The sequence below is a fragment of the Oikopleura dioica genome, chromosome 1 (assembly GCF_907165135.1).
Source record: "Oikopleura dioica chromosome 1, OKI2018_I68_1.0, whole genome shotgun sequence".
Classification (NCBI taxonomy): domain Eukaryota; kingdom Metazoa; phylum Chordata; class Appendicularia; order Copelata; family Oikopleuridae; genus Oikopleura; species Oikopleura dioica.
The window spans coordinates 3,188,777-3,208,725 of record NC_137291.1 but is presented as its reverse complement, the minus strand read 5'-3'; the positions used below and the strand labels follow the sequence as shown (position 1 = coordinate 3,208,725).

At 38.4% G+C, this 19,949-nt stretch overlaps 8 protein-coding genes across 8 annotated transcripts; 4 read left to right on the top strand and 4 right to left on the bottom strand.

The window, feature by feature from the left end:
• Positions 1-1,394: 1,394 nt before the first annotated feature.
• On the bottom strand, positions 1,395-2,588 carry LOC145702961 (uncharacterized). Its single transcript, XM_081780264.1, has 2 exons — positions 2,551-2,588; positions 1,395-2,509 (listed from the first exon to the last, which is right to left on the bottom strand). Exons 1-2 carry the CDS (start codon positions 2,560-2,562, stop codon positions 1,928-1,930), a joined length of 594 nt encoding a protein of 197 aa, XP_081636390.1. The 5' UTR covers positions 2,563-2,588; the 3' UTR covers positions 1,395-1,927.
• Positions 2,589-2,952: 364 nt separating this feature from the next.
• Positions 2,953-5,444, top strand: LOC145708304 (protein KRI1 homolog). The gene is made up of 11 exons (XM_081785964.1): positions 2,953-3,087; positions 3,133-3,236; positions 3,282-3,508; positions 3,551-3,776; positions 3,817-4,052; positions 4,170-4,317; positions 4,367-4,506; positions 4,552-4,778; positions 4,826-4,932; positions 4,978-5,174; positions 5,219-5,444. Exons 1-11 carry the CDS (start codon positions 3,056-3,058, stop codon positions 5,405-5,407), a joined length of 1,833 nt encoding a protein of 610 aa, XP_081642090.1. The 5' UTR covers positions 2,953-3,055; the 3' UTR covers positions 5,408-5,444.
• Positions 5,445-5,625: 181 nt separating this feature from the next.
• Positions 5,626-6,608, bottom strand: LOC145711565 (uncharacterized). Its single transcript, XM_081789257.1, has 2 exons — positions 6,509-6,608; positions 5,626-6,467 (listed from the first exon to the last, which is right to left on the bottom strand). Exons 1-2 carry the CDS (start codon positions 6,600-6,602, stop codon positions 5,626-5,628), a joined length of 936 nt encoding a protein of 311 aa, XP_081645383.1. The 5' UTR covers positions 6,603-6,608.
• Positions 6,609-7,308: 700 nt separating this feature from the next.
• LOC145697581 (nuclear receptor subfamily 5 group A member 2-like) lies at positions 7,309-9,084 on the bottom strand. The gene is made up of 6 exons (XM_081774805.1): positions 8,561-9,084; positions 8,200-8,514; positions 8,013-8,159; positions 7,712-7,975; positions 7,559-7,670; positions 7,309-7,505 (listed from the first exon to the last, which is right to left on the bottom strand). Exons 1-6 carry the CDS (start codon positions 9,041-9,043, stop codon positions 7,381-7,383), a joined length of 1,446 nt encoding a protein of 481 aa, XP_081630931.1. The 5' UTR covers positions 9,044-9,084; the 3' UTR covers positions 7,309-7,380.
• Positions 9,085-9,419: 335 nt separating this feature from the next.
• On the top strand, positions 9,420-10,410 carry LOC145697592 (uncharacterized). Its single transcript, XM_081774815.1, has 3 exons — positions 9,420-9,908; positions 9,954-10,101; positions 10,178-10,410. The coding sequence occupies exons 1-3, from the start codon at positions 9,683-9,685 to the stop codon at positions 10,362-10,364; spliced, it is 561 nt and encodes a 186-aa protein (XP_081630941.1). The 5' UTR covers positions 9,420-9,682; the 3' UTR covers positions 10,365-10,410.
• Positions 10,411-11,428: 1,018 nt separating this feature from the next.
• Positions 11,429-13,180, bottom strand: LOC145711564 (galactosylceramide sulfotransferase-like). Its single transcript, XM_081789256.1, has 5 exons — positions 13,113-13,180; positions 12,871-13,072; positions 12,254-12,413; positions 11,769-12,196; positions 11,429-11,668 (listed from the first exon to the last, which is right to left on the bottom strand). The coding sequence occupies exons 1-5, from the start codon at positions 13,178-13,180 to the stop codon at positions 11,543-11,545; spliced, it is 984 nt and encodes a 327-aa protein (XP_081645382.1). The 3' UTR covers positions 11,429-11,542.
• Positions 13,181-15,449: 2,269 nt separating this feature from the next.
• LOC145711563 (uncharacterized) lies at positions 15,450-17,492 on the top strand. Its single transcript, XM_081789255.1, has 5 exons — positions 15,450-15,461; positions 15,580-16,208; positions 16,529-16,859; positions 17,128-17,221; positions 17,299-17,492. Exons 1-5 carry the CDS (start codon positions 15,450-15,452, stop codon positions 17,490-17,492), a joined length of 1,260 nt encoding a protein of 419 aa, XP_081645381.1.
• Positions 17,302-18,792, top strand: LOC145705889 (hepatocyte growth factor receptor-like). The gene is made up of 4 exons (XM_081783392.1): positions 17,302-17,703; positions 17,785-18,024; positions 18,068-18,237; positions 18,445-18,792. Exons 1-4 carry the CDS (start codon positions 17,532-17,534, stop codon positions 18,727-18,729), a joined length of 867 nt encoding a protein of 288 aa, XP_081639518.1. The 5' UTR covers positions 17,302-17,531; the 3' UTR covers positions 18,730-18,792.
• Positions 18,793-19,949: the final 1,157 nt, after the last annotated feature.

Sequence of the window (19,949 nt, the reverse complement as noted above, 5' to 3'; positions counted from 1 at the left end):
TTTTGAAATGAAAATCGTTCTCTCTGAAAAAATCGAGAAACACATTCGTTTTTCAATTTGACGAAGTCGCCCTTTCCACTAGATGAGTTCATGAGCGAAATTCAGCACTCTTGTAATAGAGAGCTCTAATGGTATGTCATGCAAGTTTAACCACTTTGTTCATACTTGATATTTTTTGCCGTTGCGTTGATATTTTCTGTTTTTGATGATTTGCCATTTTTGAACGTAGAAGATATTTGTCAATTCGAAGTTAAATAGCTCTCTAAAAACTCATCTTATTGTTTTTGAAAACAGCCTACTCTTATGTTTGTAAAAATAAGTTAAAAAACCTTCTTATTTTCTTCTTAGTTCCCCGAATGGACTCGATTCCTAAGACGATTTTCAATAAAGATTTCTGAGCGATACATGAAGATAATCGTCTTGTCGAACTTTACATCGGCATCATGGTATGAACCCTTGAAATTTATTTTTTTTCAGCCTTTTTTGAAATCAGCTGTTTTCTGAAAATATTGATTTCGAGAATAAATGGATGAAAAGGGTTGAGACCTAGATGCCAATGTAGAGCTCGACAAGACGATCATTTTCATGCATCGCGTGCCCAGAGTTGCAAATTTGCTGAGCTGAGTGAGCTGAGCTGGCTGAGTGAGCTGAGCAGTCACTCAGCTCAACTCAGCTCACTGATTTACGAAAATGAATTTATCTGCTCAGCTCAGCTCAGACAAGTATCATTCAGCTCAGCTCAATGATTTTAACACAATTTCACTACTAAAAAATAGCTCAAATCAGCTCACTCAGCTCAGCTCAGCTCGAATTTGGGTCTGCTCAGCTCAACTACCTTAAAAAAGGTCTGCTCAGCTCAGCTCAGCTCAATGACCTCTGAAAATGGCTAGCTCAGCTCAGTGAGCTCCGAAATAGGCCAGCTCAGCTCAGCTCAGAGAATTTCTCACTCAGCTCAGCTCAGCTCAGCGAAAATAAAGCAAAATTTGCAACTCTGCGCATGCCTGCTCAGCTAAGTGGACTTGGTAATGCCGATGTCCGAAAGAAATGGTACTTTTACAACCTTTTCGACAAGCCAATAGATCGTGAACCATTCAGCAACATCGTCACTTGCTACATCTCCCGCCCGCATCAGAAGACGATCGCGATTTGGATCATGTTCATTACTGGCTTGATCACAGTTTTCATCGGACTAATTGAGTTTTTCCAGCAAGTGCCGAAGATCGGCGCCGCCTGGAGTGCGAGACACGACGATATCACGAAAAAGTACAAAGTTGAACAAATGAGCTCTGAGCAGATTCGACTGATTTCTATGTAAAATTGAAAACACACGAATAAACTTTAAAGCATAAAATAAGCCGACAAAATAAAAAAAAAATGAGTTTATTTTCCAAGAAGTATACTTGGGCTAGTGGTAGGTTCGATGCATTCAGAAAAGATAGGACTAGAGTGGGTCACTTTCATGATTGGTCTTCCGAACTTGATTTAATTTTATCAGGTGATAGATCTGACCCGAATAAAGAACTTTTTTCAATAGATTCGGAAAAAAAATTTTTTTGGGGTTCTTTTTTGAAAAATTCATGTTCGAAAAAATGGTTTTTCTAGAATAACTTTTGGGCACACCCCCATATCACGTGATATTATGACGTCATCAGATAGAACTCGTCAAGCTCGTCAATTCGATACCCGAATCTACTCCGGGAAACTACAGGAACTTATCTTATACACATTTTAAAGCTCTGACTATACCGGAATTGACTCTAATTTGACCAAAATTTTTCAATTTTCATGATTTCCCAGATTCTGCAAAAGTATTTTCCCGGAAGGGTATGGAGGTATTTGAGGGCTCAAAATGATCAGCGCAACGAGCTCTATCAGATAAGCTCAAAAAACAAAGCGTACAGAAAAATTGTTAGAAAAGTGACCCACCCTAGATAGGACACTTCATTTTGTGAGGAAGAGCGAGTTTCTCGATCCTTTCTGGGTTACAAAAAGTCTCAATCGCTTCTCCAGTGAAACAAAAAGGTTTCCAACCAGTTGATTCAAGCAAGAGTTTTAGCTGTTCTTCAGGCGTTTTTTCGTTCTCTCCGCATCCTCTTTTTTCTGTCCATCTAATTTGTCGATTGATGTAGCGAACCATGATTTTCGATCGCCATTTTTTGTTCGTATTACCGTCCATGCAGACGAAAGCGTTGTGAAAACTCTTAATCGATTCGTAAAAATTGTGCATCATTTCTATCCTGTTAGGATTGTCGACTGATGGACGGATGAAGTCATTCTCGTTGCCGGATCCGGCAAACTCAGCGCAGTCATCTTTCACTCTTGCAGGAAAATTCTCGACTCTTTCGAAGAAGGCTCGTATTTTCTTCGGTGTGACGGCGAGGCAATCACTTTCTTCTTGAGAGACCTTTTCGAGGACAGTGTCGTAGGCTTCAAGAATTTCTTTCCATGCGGAAGCTGATGGAATGCTCAGCGATTTACTCGCAATCGAAGAGAAAAGCAAAAAGAATATCTAAATAAAATAAAATTATTCATTAAAATCTCTTGAAATACCTTTATCTTCATTGTTAAATGAAAATAGTTCTCTCTGAAAAAAATTGAGAAACACATTCGTTTTTGAATTTGACGACTTCGGAAGTCGCCCTCGCCACTAGATGAGTTCATGAGCGAAATTCAGCACTCTTGCAATAGAGAGCTCTAATGATATGTCGTGCAAGTTTAACCACTTTGTTGATACTTGATATTCGTTTTCCGTTGCGTTGTTGATACTTTCTGTTTTAGATGATTTGCCATTTTTCAAAATAAAAATATAGAATTTCTAACAAAAAAAAATACTTTTAGAAAAACTTGCTAACTAGAGCTCCCCGAATTGACCAATTTCAAGCGGTTTCTCTAGATTTGCTTCCTCAGATATTCAAATAGCGCGCGGCGCGCTCTTATTGGCCTCAATTTTCTCTCTAAGGAAAAAAATTAAAATCCATTTTTTCAGAAAAAATAGAGAAATAAGAAAAAACGAGAATAATGGGATTCAAAGTGAACAAAAAATTTGCAGATCATTATGACTCGTACAGACGAAAAGAGACATTACAGGTACTATTTTCAGCGCGAATAATTGATAAGAGAAAATAATTCTAGCGCTTCAAAGACCGCTTTGGGTCATCAGATGAAGAATCAACTTCCGAGGAAGAAGAGGAAGACCCGCAGTTCACCAAAAAAATCTACTCTTGGCTTTTTAAAAAGTAAAATTTGCCCTTGATTCTCCCTCAAAACCTATCAAATTCTAGCGCTGGATGCGTTGAAACGAAACGACCCGTCGATTTACGATTCCAAAACGAAATTTTATGAAACTGATTCTGAAGAGGATGAAAACGAAAAGACGAAAACAGAGAAATCCTTGACTTTGAAAGATTACGAAAGAAATGTGGTGCTGAAGAAGGGCGGAATCGTCGATGAAGAAGCTGAAGAAATGGAAGAATTGACCAGACCGTCTACGAGTGGGAAATCGCATAAGGTACGTGAGTGAATGGAGTTCCAATTCATGAGATTTATTCAGGAAGAACAAGAAGAAATCAAGTCCGAATTCGCAAAACTCGCCGAGTCCGATTCTGGCTCCGATTCCGAGGATGAAATCTTTTCGAAGAAAGCGATCAAGTCCGGCGTCGCGACAGAAAAGGACATTGACTGGGATTTGCTGGCGAATAAGAACTTGGACGAAAAGGAAAAGTTTGTCAAGCAGTATTTGATGAATGCGGCTTGGAATGAAGATGAATCTGATCAAGGTAAGACCGACTTTTCTTCGCTTTTTCACCATTTTTGTAGATTATTCTTCTGGAGAAGAACTTGTCGCGCTGAAATACCACAAAGAAAACGGCAAAGCAGCTCAAGAATCGTCCGAGGAGGAAGAAAGCGACGGAGAAGACCTCTTTTCGTCGAGAAAACTTGAAACAGACGAAGTCAAAGAATCTGTCGACGTTTTGAAAACGAAGTTTGAGCGAGAAGAATCGAGGGAACCAAAAGCTTACCCGAGAAATGGTGTTCCTGACAGCTTGCGACAGGTATTTCGCTAACTACAGTAGCCATTCTGTATTTCTTGAGATCAGGAAGCCGCTTGCAGCTTCTCGATTTTGGGATTTAAAAGCGCTAGAATTGTCTTTTCTGACAATTTTCTTTAGGATACGAAGTCAGAAGCAAAAGCAAAGAAACGACAGGAAAAGAAAGAACGCAAAATGAAGAAAGAAAAGGAATACAAAGAAAATATGGCTAGAATGAAACACATCAAAGAAGAAGAACTCATGGCGAAAATGGAAGAGCTCAAGTCCGGTAAGAAATGCCTCATTCTCTCCTTAGCCTTATCTTCCTTCTTTTCTAGCGCTTGGAGTGTCCGATATCGACATCGATCCGAGCTTGTTGAAGGGCGATTTTGACCCGGACAAGCACGAAGAACTCGTGGAAAAGCTAGCTGCGAATTTAGGAGAAGACGAATTCGACGAAAATGGAGAGCTCATAAAGGTATGCCCGCTTTTCTACACTTGATATGACTTGTGACGTTTTTAGCCGGTCTTTTCCGACCTGGAAGAATGGGAAGAAGAACAGGCAGAAACAAAACGAAAAGCGAAAAAGGAACGAAAGCAGAAAAAGAAGCGCGGTGGCCGTGGACGAATTCGCGAGACAGATGATTACGAAGAAGCGAAAGAAAAGTTCCCCGAAATTGCCAAAGAAATCGACGAGCTGGACTATCAAGTTGATATGGTCGGCGACACTGCCTGCAAGTTTAGATATCGGTAGGAGGATAAAAAGGGAAGTGGTGGTCTTCTATTGTCGTTTTTAGGGAGGTTGACAAGGAAGATTATGGACTAACAGCTGATGAGCTACTGAATGCTACAGATGCAGAGCTGAATCAGTGGGTCGGTTTGAAGAGAGTCACTCAATGGAAAGGTAGGGAGTCACTCTTTTGACTGTATTTTTATTCTTTCTTTCAAGACGATGGATTTACGAAGAACAAATTCTGGACGAACCCGAAAAAGATCGAAGCGAAAAAGAAACAGATCTTCAAAAGTATTTATGGGGACGAATACGAGGTTGAAAAGGCCCAGGAGCCGAAGAAGAATCGAAAGATTAATTCGAAACGGCGAAGAAAGCTGAAGGAAAGACAGCTTTTGGAAGAAGGCGAGGACCAGGTTAGGCTTTTTTCTTGATGTCGGAGATAACTGATTGTTTTCAGGAAGAAAAGAGCGAAGAAGAGCCGGCGCAGGAAGTTGAAAAGAAGGAGAAGAAGATAAAGAAGAAGCGAAAGCACAAGGGACAGTTGGACAATATCACCGACGATCGATTCAGCTCCTACGGACTGACGAAAGACGAGATCAAAAAGATCAAATATGATCCTGAAAATGCCCTCAAATACAAAACATAACGTTATTGTATAATAAAATTGTCTTTATTGCAGCAGATCATCAGAAATATGCTCATGTATTTGTTAAAACTATATGAGACAGTCAGATGAAACATAATACGTAACAATTTGTTTTGTGAAACTTTGCTTTGGGACGTCGATTTTCAGTCGCACAAAATTTAGATTATCTGAGTCAATTTTAATTGTTCCTGAGTCTTTAATAGCTCGATCTCTCGAACTCAATATTTTCCTTGGATCCAATTTGTTATCACCATCAAAGCTAGCTTGCAAGTACAGCTTTCTGTCAATAGGCGAATACAGGATGAAAACCAATTCATAGTAACTGTCTCTTTCGCGAACCAACGTCTCCAATCCATATCCAATGAAGAGAATTTTTCATCAGCCTGAGTGTGATAAAGTCGTGGATAGTAGTAAATCCCGAAGGTTCCTTTGAAAAACTCCTCATTATTTGGCTTTGAAAACAAAACTTTGAAACTCAAGTTAGTTGTGTCATCTTTCAGGGCATTCAAAAATGGTTCGACATCGTCACGAGTATGATATTTGAAAAGATTCGGTTTAGGTGGGAGGCTACTATGTATTGGTTTTTGAATTGCTGGGATTGCAAGGGTTTCCATTTTCGTGTTTATCTCATCGTTTTTGCTTTTTCTTGGATTTTCGTAGACAAGATCGTAGACGTTTTCTGTATTTTCTTCGGAATCAGGCTCAATAGAATTTAAAAATTCGACTTGATTCTTCAAATTTTCGATCGTTTCAGTGAGGTTCTTTTGACCTTGGATAGCAGATTGATACTTTTTCTCCAAAACGCTAAACATATTTTCCAATGTTTCGATTGTCTTCTGGCTAAGGGCTTGATTCTCGTGATTCAATTCAATTCTCTCTTCCAAAGCAGAGATTGTCAGCTTCTGATTCTCATTTTGATTCTCAAGATCGCTAACTTTTTCGACGAGCTCGTCATTCTTCTTTCGTAGTTGATACTGCTCTCTTTTCAGGCTTGTTAGTTCAGTTTCATAAAAGCCCATTTCTTGTCTTATAAGAAATGTAATTTCTTCTTTCGAGAGAGCTTATGAAAGAATGAATGCAAAACTTTTGCTAAAAAAATACCTTGACAAGCTCTTGAATCGCCAGATTCTTTTTCATACGAAACAAAACTCTCAGGAGCAGGTTCTGTGAATTCAGAGTGGGAATATTCAGACATTTTCTCTCTTTTCTGTTCTTTCGAATTTACAATATTTGATCGGGGATACGAATCACATTCGTTTGGCAAATAATAACGATGAGTAGACAAAGCTTTACGAAGACGGAGAGATTTCATGAGACCGTATTACAGTAAAGTCCCTTTTGTCGCCATTTAATTGATGAAAAATTTTAATCGAATTTTTTTAAGTTTGAAAATCAAATTCAGTCGTGACTTTAATTTGACTTGTTATTGATGAAGCAAACTGTCAGTTAAAATCTCTTTCACCACTCCAGTCGTAAAAACGGCCTTGTCAGCTCGCATCTCCTCAATAAAATCTCTCTTTCAAAAACAACAAAAAAGCGGCGAAGAGAAAACGGATGATTTATATAATTTCAATCACTACCGGTCCGGAAGGAATTGCGATAAATAAAGAGAATGGAGAAGTTTTACAAGTCAAGCTTTTTGGTCAAAATGGACAAGAGACGAAATGGGTGAATTGCTCGATTGGATCTTCTTTTAAATCTTCGACTCTTGAAGCCTTCGAAATCGAAGCCCCGGAAATCGGCTCCGTCAAATTCGTCAAAGTCCGCCTCAACAATCAAGTAAACTACCACCAAAATCTGACCCACCAAGAACTAACTGGCCTTTTTGTTTCGACAGAAAATGACGCTGGAAAATTCTACTACAGTGGGTTTATTCATTTTTGATTTATTTACTTATTTGTTTCAAAGATTCGAGCGAAAGAAGCGATGCAGACGAATTGAGAAGCGGCGCTTTGTACAAAATAGGAAAGGTCTTATGCTTGCATTAAAGAGTTTCCATTGTCGAGGACTTCGGATAGAATGTAGGTGCTTGGGATCATTCCGTAGAGCTTCTTTTCGCGAAACCATTCGGTTCCTATTCGCGCGAGCTCGGATGTTTCTAGAAATATTTTTTATCAGAATTTTTATCTTTTTTTGTAGATTTTTTCTTACCTCTGAAAGCATTCATTAATTCATGAAATCTCGCTGGCTGGTCGGAAAAATGAGTTTGAATATGATCCAGTAAACATGATTTGATTCGTTCTGCAATCAGCTGATGCTGTGGCTAGAAGACATTCAGACCATATTTTTCCTTTTGCTACCTACCCGTTCGTCCAAAATGAACATAGAAAACATCATCAAGCAAATAAGCTCTGTCCGATCAATCCTAAGCTTTTTGTAAATAGTCGTAATCCTCATTATCTCTTCTGCCATTTTCTGCGCTCCGGGGTCAAAATAAGTCGAGAAGCTCTCCTGGGAAATTTTTCGCCCGGAGACAAGGAGGAGATGCTTTTCGTCAGAGAACCAAAGTTGGCGGTAGATTTGGTCAAGGCACATGACATGCGGCCAGGATTTACAGAGGGCTTTGACCTTTAAAATTGTCATCATGCATCAGGTTGAAAAATACCTGATCATCAGTAGACAACTCTCTAAAAGCAGCAGTTTGTTTTGCCCAAAGCACTTTTGAAAACAACACCTGTTCGTCCATTCGTATCACGTGATCGATCACACTGTATTTGTTCACGAAAATCATCCCTTCAACCGCTTTTCGCGCCTTAAAAATCTCTAGAAACCAGCATTTCACCCCTCCTTACTCTTTCCGCGACTTGTTCTTCGGGAATCCAAGACGATGTGATATCCTTAATGATGTCCAAATTCGTCATTCCAAGGATCGAGTCAAAGCTTGTCAGAAAATTGGCCGGTTTTGGGTCAAAATCGGTCATTTCATTTTTCATTTCCAGCGGTTGAAAAGGATGTTCGTTATGATTCTGGTCCGAGCTGGAACTGACGAGTCGTTTTTTCTTGCGATTTGCTCGGTCTTTATCGTATTCTTCTTTCAGCGCAGATCGGCCGCCTCGATTACCGCCGATTCTCAGGGCTTCGCGCTTCATTCCAAGAAGGATACATTTCTAGAATGAAAATTGCCAATCAGAAAAGGGATGAGCAGAAACTTACGTTGTATCTGCAAGAAGAGCACTTCTTCCTCGTTGTCTTCGTGATCGTACATTGATCATTATTCGAGCAATAGTATTTCTTATTCAGCTGAACGATCCGCTTAAAGAATCCCTTGCAACTCTCGCAGCTCAGTATTCCGTAGTGATATCCAGACACAACGTCGCCACAGACTGGACAGGGCTCTCTTTGCTTTTCTCGGCGATTTGAAGGGGGAGACGAAAGCTCGTTGTTGGCAAATGAAGGTTGTTGGTCGAAAAAATCATGAGAAGTCGAAGGACTTGGTGTTTGATTATTGGGATCTTGTGGGGAGTCCTGCATGTTTTCGTCGTTTTGCCAATGTCGGTTATCGAAAAAGTCATCCATTGGCTGACTTATTGGGTATTGGTACTGCTGAATAAGGGGTTCGTGAGTGTTAGTATTCTCTCGTTTCATTGGTTCTTGGTCAATTTGGTTAACTCTTGTTTCGTTGAAAAAATCATCCATATTTTTAAAGAGTTCTTCTGAGAAATGTCGCTCAAGGAATATAAAGATAACTTCGCTATGTTATTTGCCAACAGAATAAAATATTTGTTCGATGAAGCAGAAGAACAAACGCGACGGGAGAAACAGGATCGGTCACGTGTTTGTCTTTCGATGTTCCGAGCGGAAAGAATATACAGTTGTTACCCCATTTAGTGAGTTCACTCCTTGAAATGACCTCTTTTCGAATTGGAAATTTCGAATAAAAAAGAAAATTCTGCGAAAGGGCAGATTTTGAAACTGTTGTCTTTGGTCAAGTTTGAACGAGTTGAAGAGGTTGTTACGTAACTGAAATTTTGTAACTGTTGGTCAGGAAGTTTTTGAGATTCGCATTAAAATTATGAAAAATACTGGCTATCTGGCTTTTTACACAAATGTCAGTGTTGTCAACGATGTCGGAAGTGTCAGGAAATATATTAAGACCAAAAAGTCCTCCATTCAAATTGCGGCGACGAAATTGCCAACTCACTATCCAAATCCGAGGAGCTGTTCCTTCAAGATGATGCTGCAAAAGAAGAATCGAACCGTGTGGAGCTTTTCAACCAGCATTCGACCGCCCCGTTTCACGAGCAAAAGGCGATCTTCTTCACATCCGGTGCTGCGATGGACAAATTTGCAAAGTATAAAATTGTCGACCAGGGTGGACAGCAGCCAAGTTATCTCAAATCTTTTCTTGTTCAAACAAGTTCTTCCGCTGGATTGGAAGGGATCGAGTGGGAAAGTCCTGTGACGGTTTCTTGCCAGATAAAATGCTCAAAAACGACGTCACGAAAATCATCTTTTGAGTCAAATACATCTGAAGATTTCTCTCAAATAACTCCTTTTGTCGGTAAGCCAGCATAGTTTTTTAGCTTTTTTTAATGAAGAATTCCAGCTCCAGCAGCGCTAGAAAAAGCACCAGAAAAAGCTGACACATCCGATTTTCCCAGCGAAAATTTTTCCTACAAATCGTCCGAGCGACCTGTTTTTGCCCGGCCTCTTCAAATAAGTCGTCCGTCAGTTCCTGTGCTTCAAGAGTCAAAGTAACCATTATATAAGCGATTATATAACTTCTCTTTTCGCATTAAATTCTGGCTGTTGGTGATATTTACTGTTCAGTCGCGCGCTACCGGCGGAGTTCTCTGATCTGGGCGTTTTGAAAAAGTGCAAAGTCCGCAAGCGAAACTTAGAGGCACGGTTTTTCGGGAGACGCTCGGTTAGAATACCAATTGGTATTCAAATACCAATTTTGGTATTCAAATACCAATTTTGGTATTCAAATACCAAATTCGCCAAAGAATACTAATTTCGCCCGCCAAAAAATTTGAGTGTGCGTTCCGGGCCTGTTTTTTAGGAAGCTCTAGAGGTGATTTACATATTTTTCAGGGAAAAAAATTGTTTCCGCTAGAAAAAATTGGTATTCAAATACCAATTTTGGTATTCAAATATCAATTTTTGGTATTCAAATACCCAATATTTTTGGTATTCTAACCGAGCGCCCCCGGGTTTTTCCTCTGTCTTTTTTCGGTCAGAAATTTTTGCGTCAGAAAAACCGGAATAGGAAAAAGTGCCTCTTGGTGGCAGCAGATGGTCTTCGTCAATTCATCTTTACGAAAATGTCGAAAGGAAGGAGAATGAAAATACTGTCATTTACAAAGAAGACTCGAAAGTTGAACCATTACCTCTTGCTCCTGAGATACCAGTAGAGGAAGAAGGAAGATATCATTCAGGAATGATCATCAATAAAATTATTTCTTTTTTGAAAAAAAATCAGCTTTTCTTGATCTCAAAAAGATGTCGTCATCAACAATCACGAAGAAATAACACGAGCGAGCTCCGACTCCAACAAAATTCCTTCGACAATTTACAGATTTGAAATCAAGACAGCGAAAAAATTCTTCAGCAACTCCGTCACTCAAGCCACTCTTGTTATTTTGAATGAAGATAACGACCGACTCGAGTTCTTTCTTACGAATGAGAAACATCTCAAAAAGGCAAGAACTCTAAAATTTTCCGATCGATAAAATTTCTAGAGAGAAAAAGGCGAGCCAATCGCTCTGGATGGAATCTACGCGAACCAGAGAAATGAGTACTCGTTTGAAGTTGTGGATTCTTTTGGGAAAATTAGCCAATTGAATCTAGATCTGGCGAAAAATCTCAGCGTTGAGTACATAAGGGTTATTTTCGAATGTGGACGATTGATAATTTATGCTTTTTCAGCTTTATGAATTCGAGGACAGCGTAAAATTCACAGAAATTCCGATTTCTTTCGGTGGAAAGCAAAAGCTTTATAAAGGTGTCAATTCTTTTCCTGTACTAACTGCATTTTGAAATAAATTAACATTTAACGAACAACCTTCAACTTGACGATATGGTATATTTTTAAATTGTTTATTTACCGCCTGTACAAATATATTTCTACAATAAAGAACTGATGAATGATTGATGCTCAGTGAGAAAAAGTGAGTGCAGACGATGAATATTTCAAACCTGGCCGTCATAAAGATCGTACCAGCCGGTCCACTGGGACTCGAAGATCTTTATTGACATTTCAAGTTCTGGCATGACCATAAGTCGACAAAGCTCCAGTTTTTCGCCTTCTTTCGACAACTGAATTTTATAGATGAAAAAAAAATATGTAAAGAAGTTGATCGATTCAAAAGCATAAATTTGTATGGGGACACCCTTAATTGAGCCACTTTAATCGTACCTGATAATTTTTGATCTTGACTTGATCGTAAGAAAACTGACACTGAAGGTCATTTTCCTCACAAATAAATTCTTTCTCCAAACAAGTCTTTTTAACTTCATCAAGTTTTTCCTCCAAAATCTTCAAATCTTCTCCAAATCCTTCATAGTCGTCAATTTTCTGCCAGAAAACTTTGCTGAAATGTTCATAGATCGCGTTGTCCAAATGATTCCAGCTTCTCATTTTCGATTCTAGCTCCGGTGAGAGTTTCTGCTTTTCTGATCGTTCGTTTGTGACGAAAAATAGGACATCCTCCCACTCCCAGCAAAGTTCTTTCTTGAGAAGGACCATGCTTTCTTTGAAATAATCTGTCAGCAAGACCAAATCAAATGTTTGCTCAAGCGCTTGCAAAATATTTTCCTCGTTGTTTTCACTGAGCCATGGCATGCCTGCAATGTGAATAATTAAATCTTAATTGTAAATTGCTCGAATAGAGCGTTCCCTACCCAGATCGAAGGCCATATGGTTTCGCGCGAAAACATCATTTCCTTTGTTTCCATATGGCTCGTCTGCGTTCCAGAATCTTTCGGGAGAAGAGTAGAAGGCTTCCAAGGATTGAGCTTTTCTGTAGGGAGTGGTTATTGACCGGAAGTAGCCGAAAGAGCTCTTATTTTGGGATGATGATTCATAATATAATATAATATAATATAATATAATATAATATAATATAATATAATATAATATAATATAATATAATATAATATAATATAATATAATATAATATAATATAATATAATATAATATAATATAATATAATATAATATAATATAATATAATATAATATAATATAATATAATATAATATAATATAATATAATATAATATAATATAATATAATATAATATAATATAATATAATATAACTTCTCATTCATCCTATTCCTCATACAACGACGGTATGTCCCTTAAGATTGTGATCCTCTTCGCCTCCGGAAAAATTTCGTACAATTCTCTCGACGCTCGTAAATGATTCGCAATAATCCGCGGTTTCTGCCCAGACGGAAGTTTTTTAATAAAAGTTGTTTTGAAGAAATAAGGGTATTCGAAGCGATTTCCGTCAGAAACAGGCATGGCAATTGGCAAATTATTCTTCATTCCGAATCTTCGGATAATGTTCTGGAGAGTTGATGAGCCGGTCTTGTGGGTTTTGACGAAAATGATGTCCTCGACGGGTTTTTGGCAGGTTTTCGAAGCGGTTTTTGGGGCAGTGAAAATTTCGGTGATTTCGATTTCTTCCCTGTAATCTCGCTCATGGAGAATCTTCGAACTTAAAATATTTTTCAAGCTGCCGAAATCGCATTGTTTACCTTGAAAGAGATCTGCGATACTGTATAAAAGAAAAAATGAAAGCGCCACTAGAATTCCAAATAGCCATTTTCTCTGAATCGTTCTTCTGTTCATTAACCCTAGTTTTGAAGTATCTTTTGTTAGGTTCATTGTTTTTTCGGGCGTCACGGAAAACAGATTTTTATGACCTGTTTATCTCAAAAAACGGTACTTTTTTTGAATTTTATGAATTTAACGACCCATTTTTGGATCTGAATGGCTCATTTTAGTACTTGATTGGAACGAATATTTACCGGTCAACAAATTTCCCCCGAGGCTTGGTCAGGCTGACCTTGGAGGTACAGTTGCAGCTCTTTTTTGAGCGTTTTTGAATAATTGACGGGTGGAATATGCATGCTTGATGCAATAAGAAGCGGAGAAAATGCTTTTCGTTTCAATAACTTTTGAATAATCAGCCTTTTCTGCGTCGTAATAAGGCTAATAAGTCGCGTGATCGGATTACGGACGGCTCATTATCCGTCAATTTAGCATCAGTTATGCAATTACATGCGCTGGCCGCGGGCGAGTAATCTCCTGAGGGCAGCAGAGAGGGAAGAGAGTATATAATGAAGGTCGATTCAGCAGAGTCAAAAAAGAAAAATTTTTTTGAACAAAAAAATTGACAATGATTGAAAACGATCCAAAAACGCACTGTCACAAGGAAGACCACTGCTGTGCTCCGAAAGAGAATCACGTGAGTACTTTTTCGAAAAATTTTTCATTTTTTTTTCTACGAATATTTTTTACAATTTTCTTTGTAGACGCACGAAAAAACCTGCACTCCTTGCGAAACGAGCTGCAATAAGACTGAATGCAAATGATATGACTCGCAGCAGATACTGTTGCTAATGTTCCTGTAGTTTCTTATATCCCGAAATACATATGTACTCACTTCTCTTCTCTTGTCTGAGATATTTTGAATTTTTTGCAAAGAATTTTATTAACATCAGTTTTGTTTTGAAACAGTCAGAAAACAGTAAATTCTTGGCAATCCATAAATTCCAGATCGTCAAAATCATCCCCTGAACAATTGATTTTATGGGTTTTTTCAAGAGACCATACCGATTTCTGATTGGCTTCGTCGAAACTCTGATGATCGTCTGTCTCTTGCATCTTTATTTTCAATTACTAAATAGGTTTTTTTCTTTTTTAAAAGAAAACTATCTTACCGAAAGCATTGCGTCTCTCAGAAGGCTTGACAATCTGAACCCTCGCATGAAGATATTTTCGGTAGTTTTTGTCAATTTGCGACTCGTTTCGAATAGCATGATAAGCCAGGACGTCGACAAATTTGTTGAAACAAACAACCAATAGAAGCATCCAACCAACAAGGGTCAGAATGACCAGGGTCGTATCTACTGGATCCCAAGTTCTATAAGAGATTTAGAGGAGGGGGAAAGGGGGGGGTAACTTACTTTTCGTGGTTTTCTTGAGAGTCGGTTTTGATTGCGCCGACGATTGTTGAGTTGTCTTTTCAAGAGTTTTTTGAAAAATTTCGGGAACAAAAATATTTTTTAATTTATTCATTCGATTTTATCGTCATTGATTTCAAAAGGCTTTTCTTGATTATATACGGGAGTGTATTCTTCACAGATCTCGGACCCAAAATTGATATTCATATTATCCTCACTGACTTCAAACAGAAATTTGCATAAGTGCTTTTTGTGGATTGAAACTTGATCGCCATAGATTTTTCCATGCTACAATTGACAACTGCTTGAGAGGCAAAAAGAAGGGAACTTACCTTTCCGACATTCATTTTTTTTCAATTCTCGGTTTTCTCTTTGAAGAAAAAAGAAGGAGCTGAAGGTGATCACCCGTCGCCATAATTAGCTGATGAATACTTATGAACTTGCATTCTTATTTCCCTAAGGTTTACCAAACAAAGCCTTATTTTGATTATTTCGCGATTTCATTTTTTAAATATTAAATAAATTCATGTCAATTTGACTACTTGTAGTGTCATTGATGATTTGGAGAGCCAGGCTCACCTTGTTTGCTCAGTAATCATACTCTTGTGCAAATTTCCCCGCTATCCGAAAAATGCATTTCAAAAGATAAAAAAGATGAACTATTTTTTCTTATTTCTTCTTTTGAGAGCGAAAGCAGATAGGACCTATAAATGGGGAGAGAAGGCCAAAGAAAAACTAGAGAATGGAAAAGAAGGTTTTCAGAATTTAATAGAATTTTTTCAAACTGGATCAATTCAACCCTCGCCTTCTCCTCTTTCCGCAGAAGCTCAAGCTGCTCTAGGCCCCGCAGCATTTTATGATTGTCAAAATACAGTTCATTACTGGCCACGAGAGGGTGGTCTAACGATGGGATGTCATGTGACAAGATGGCAGCCTGGTGGTCTTTCAAAATCATCGAAAACTCTGAGCTCTCTGATCGAAGAATTGAAAGAAAGCGCGAAAAAAAGCACGAGTTCCAAATTTTCAAACATACCAGCTTCTGCTTGAAGATCCCGATAGAAGACTTGATCCCGTGAAAGTAGAAGTGATTGATATAAAAGAAAATCGGGTTTATTTCAACACGCCGGAGGTGAACAAAAACTGGTCGCGCGGAATCTTGAATTTGGAACTGGATGGTTTGGGAGTGCTAATCACAAATGAAATTGTCTTCCACGATTTTTTCGATAACAGATTTTATCCACTCGTCCTGGAGGGATCGAAAGATGAAAAGAAAGGAGACGCAAGAGAGTTCTCGTTGGTCAAAGATCTTGAAGGAGTCGACAAAGCGGGAAGAAAAGTCAAGTACTTGGAGCTGAATTTGAACCAAGTCCCCGGCCATCATGTTGAAGACGGACTTGATATGCTCAAATACTTCATCAAGCACAGTTCTCTTGGATTCTTCAACGAGAAAAACAAGCACCAAAACGTCACCATCGCGCACGGCGAAAGAGTTACAATGGCCGATAATCTTGGACAAGACAGCTACTCTGGACCAGTTCTCCACGGCGCTAGAAATATCAGCGCTTTCACGACTGTCGATAATCTGAACATCCTCCGATTCGAGGCAATGTACGAATCTGACGCGGCGCACTATCTTCAGTGGAAATATTCCGAATTGCATTTTAGGTAAAATTGCTTATTTCTCCTTGGCCCTTGTTCTAAGATAAATCATTAATTGGCGCAAGACATCAACAAATTGCAAATTGTTGATGATTTGTTTATTCATTTCTCATTTCTACTTTTATCTCATTATCATTGTTCGTAAAACAGAGCTGATTTCCTTGCTGCTGAGAGTAAATAGAGCTCTGTTTTGGTTGAACATCTAACAATCGATCGATCCAAAAACACAAGGGTCCATTTATTGTCCATCATAACAGCTAAACGTGAGGGCTAAGCACAAATCTACCCAATCAGCCAGTTTTTCCGAAGTCAAGCTTTTCTTTTAGCCTTGGAAATCAGTCAAAAATCATCGGAGTCATCAGAAACCCGTGGAAAAACAAGGTCGCCATTATCCTCAGCGTCGTTTTCTCCATCATCTTCGTCCTTCTCGCCGTCATCGGATATCTCTTCTGGAAGAATAAGAAGCAAAAAGAAACAAATTCCAAAGAAATGGACCGATTAATCCCGCAGTCTTTCGTGATCAGCAATACGAAAGCGTTTCAAGAATACATTCAAAAGGTGGAAAAAGAAGATCCAATGCTAGCAAATGGTCTCAAAAAGCTTTATATTCCGAATGAAAGGATCAAAAGAACAGAAAGAATTCTCGGAAAAGGCCAGGTAGGAAAATTTTTTTGTTTTTGAATTGATAATCAATTAAAATTTTAATCATATTGTATAGTAAAAATGGTAAAAATCTAATATTAAAAAGGTCAGTTAACTTAAGGATCCTATTCGATAGAAGATATGTCGATGATTATAAAGAATTTTTCTCAATAAAATTAAGCCTTTTATTTAACCAGGTGATCAATTTCAAAATCAAATTGTGGTTTCTGGACATCAAGAATCTCACCTCTATTTATCTATATTTTTATACTAATTCTTCTAGTTCGGAGTTGTATCAGTAGCAATTGTCGACGGAAAAGAATGCTGCGTGAAGACGTGTCGGGCAGACATTTCGCCACCTGACGATGTCGGAACGGGTTGCAGAAAATTTTTTTTGATTCAATCTTAGATGAATAAGCAATTTTTTAAATAAGCTCGAAACCCAAAAAAAAAGATTATCGAGAAGTGGAGGCCTTCCGCAAGCGCATGCTAGAGCTGAACCAGGATTTGTTCAAGGAGATTTTCAAAGAGGCATTCGAAATGGCGAGATTCGAGCATGAGAATATTATGAAATGCGAGGGTGTCAGTTTAGACGAGAAGATTAACCCAGAGAAATGGCTTTTTCAATCAGCAATTTTGGTATTTTGATTTCGAAAACGAGCCATAAAACAGATAATTCTACCGCTGATGGATAGAGGAGATGCTCTGACATTTATCAGATCTCCTGAAAGCCCTGTTACTTATAAGCTTTGCATGCAATTCGCGATGAATGCAGCGGATGGAATGGACTACTTGTCGACCAAGAATGTGATTCATCGAGACTTAGCTGCGAGAAATTGCCTTTTGGAAAGTAACGGAAGTACGTACCAATTAGAGCCAATCAAATCGTTCGATTCGGCCTGCCAGCCAATCAGATAACGAAAAATTTTTTATTTTTCAGCAAAAATTAATCTCCGAATATCCGACTTTGGCCTTGCAAAACACATGGAAAATGCATACGGCGATTATGACCAGTACAGTATGCAAACGATGACGAAGCTTCCTATCAAGTGGCTGGCGCCTGAGGTTTTGAAAAATAAGCAATTTACGACAATGAGCGATGTTTGGGCGTTTGGAATTCTGATTTGGGAGATTTTTACGAGAGGGTTGGTTCCTTATGGACCCCAGAATAATTGGAAAGGTAGGCTTTCGCCTCAGGAGCTCTTTTCATCTCATTTTTCTAGAGCTTGAGGAATACCTCCAGTGCGGCCGGCGACTCGACAAACCAGATCACTGTGACGATGAACTGTACGATACACTTTTATACTGCTGGCAATTCGAGCGGCAGAACCGACCTTCTTTCAAAGAACTCTCGACGTTTTTCAGGGAGCATTACAAAAGACTCAACAAAAATGTAAGTCACTTTTCTAGACGTCCGAATCAGAAATGAGAATGTTAAAAATATATCTTTTAGTTAGAGAATAAAAGCAATAATATTGTTTTACAGCAGTGATACATGACATCACTTTTTTACCAGTTACCAGTAAATGCTCTGATTTTTGCCCGCCCAAAATTTGGGCGATTTTCCGTCAATTTATCCACTCGATTATAATATTTCTAGAGCATCAGTAAACGGCGGCCAACTCAGCTTCGAATGCCACAGACGCCCGAATCAACCGACTTCGAAATCGCCTACGGCCACGAGCCCAAATCCAACCCTCTATCCGTCAAATCCAATCAAATCTACGAAGTCGCTTCGAGAAGCTCCATCGCGGAAAATTTCGAACAAGAAGTTTACAATGGCCTGCAAGACTACGTTTCCCCGCCAACGATTACTGGGGGCGATTCGGTGGACGACCTGACTTATGTTGAGCCAAAAGGGTTGAACAGCGCTGTGGATATTTGAGGACAATGTAAATATAGAATCCTGACTCCAACCCAAAAGACCCAATTTCTGATGAATGATTTATGTTAAATATACTGAAAAGAAATAAAGATGTTGAAATTTTCCTAAGTAAGGTGATTAACTGAAGAATTAATTTTTTAAAGTTAGGGTTAGGGTTAGGGTAGCTGTTTTTTGATTGGCTGGGGAAAAATAGGGATGGCGTCGGAGGCTGACAAGAAAATTTCGATAATTTTTGCGTGGAAATTTTCAACCAATCAGAAGCCTAGATAACCAGCCAATAAGCATCGAAGTAGCCGCCTACGCAAAATTTGTCGAAATTTATTGTCGGTTCCTGACACCTCCCCAAAAAATGGCCACTTATTGAAAAATAATAAATTATTTTTTAAACTTTTTGTGCTCTCTCGTTTTTTTATCTAAAGTACTGTATATAAAACTCTAACTGTCAATATGGTCTGCCAGTCACAATCTCAACGAGAAAAAATACTGTCTCTTGAAACTCATCTGTTTTCTTTGAATATATTTTGATCACAAAAAATTAGTGGTAAAACACCTTGTTCGACTTCTGATCAGCACTTTTTTCCACGTCAATCAATAATTTTAACTCGTGTTCCACTTTTTCCATTTTTTCGCTTGAAAACAATTAATAGAACTTGGCAGGTCAATTCAATTTTTGAATAGTAAACGGATTTTCTCTGTCGATATGACAACAAGAGGATTACAATTCATTTTATTTTGACAATAATTTAACTTATTTTTGGATTGTTCAATTATTTTGAGATAAACAGCGAAACGTGAGAAAACAGAATTAGTACGAGCTTTTCCAAGGGGTAATTATTGATGCTCAACGAAGCAGATCTAGGATGTCGGGAAACTTGATTTTCCTAACTGAGTTTCAAAAATATTTTTTGAAGACAATTCTGACAAAAATGATAAAATTAAAAAAAAAAAAATAAAAAATATCTTCTCCACCTTATATTTTCTTTGAATATAATGAAATAAGGATGTCACTTTATTAAGGACCCCCCCGTCAACAATCTTCGAAAAATCTTTTTTCGGAATTTCACAAATTTGACCCCGGAAATAGATTCTACAGGTCGAAAAACGATTTTAAGGCTTCATTTTTTGGGGGTCTATCTCGACTCTAACACCCGCAAAATCGCGTTTGAAAATCGAACTTTTCGACGAAAAATGACCAAAAAGTCCCAATTTTGCTAAAATTT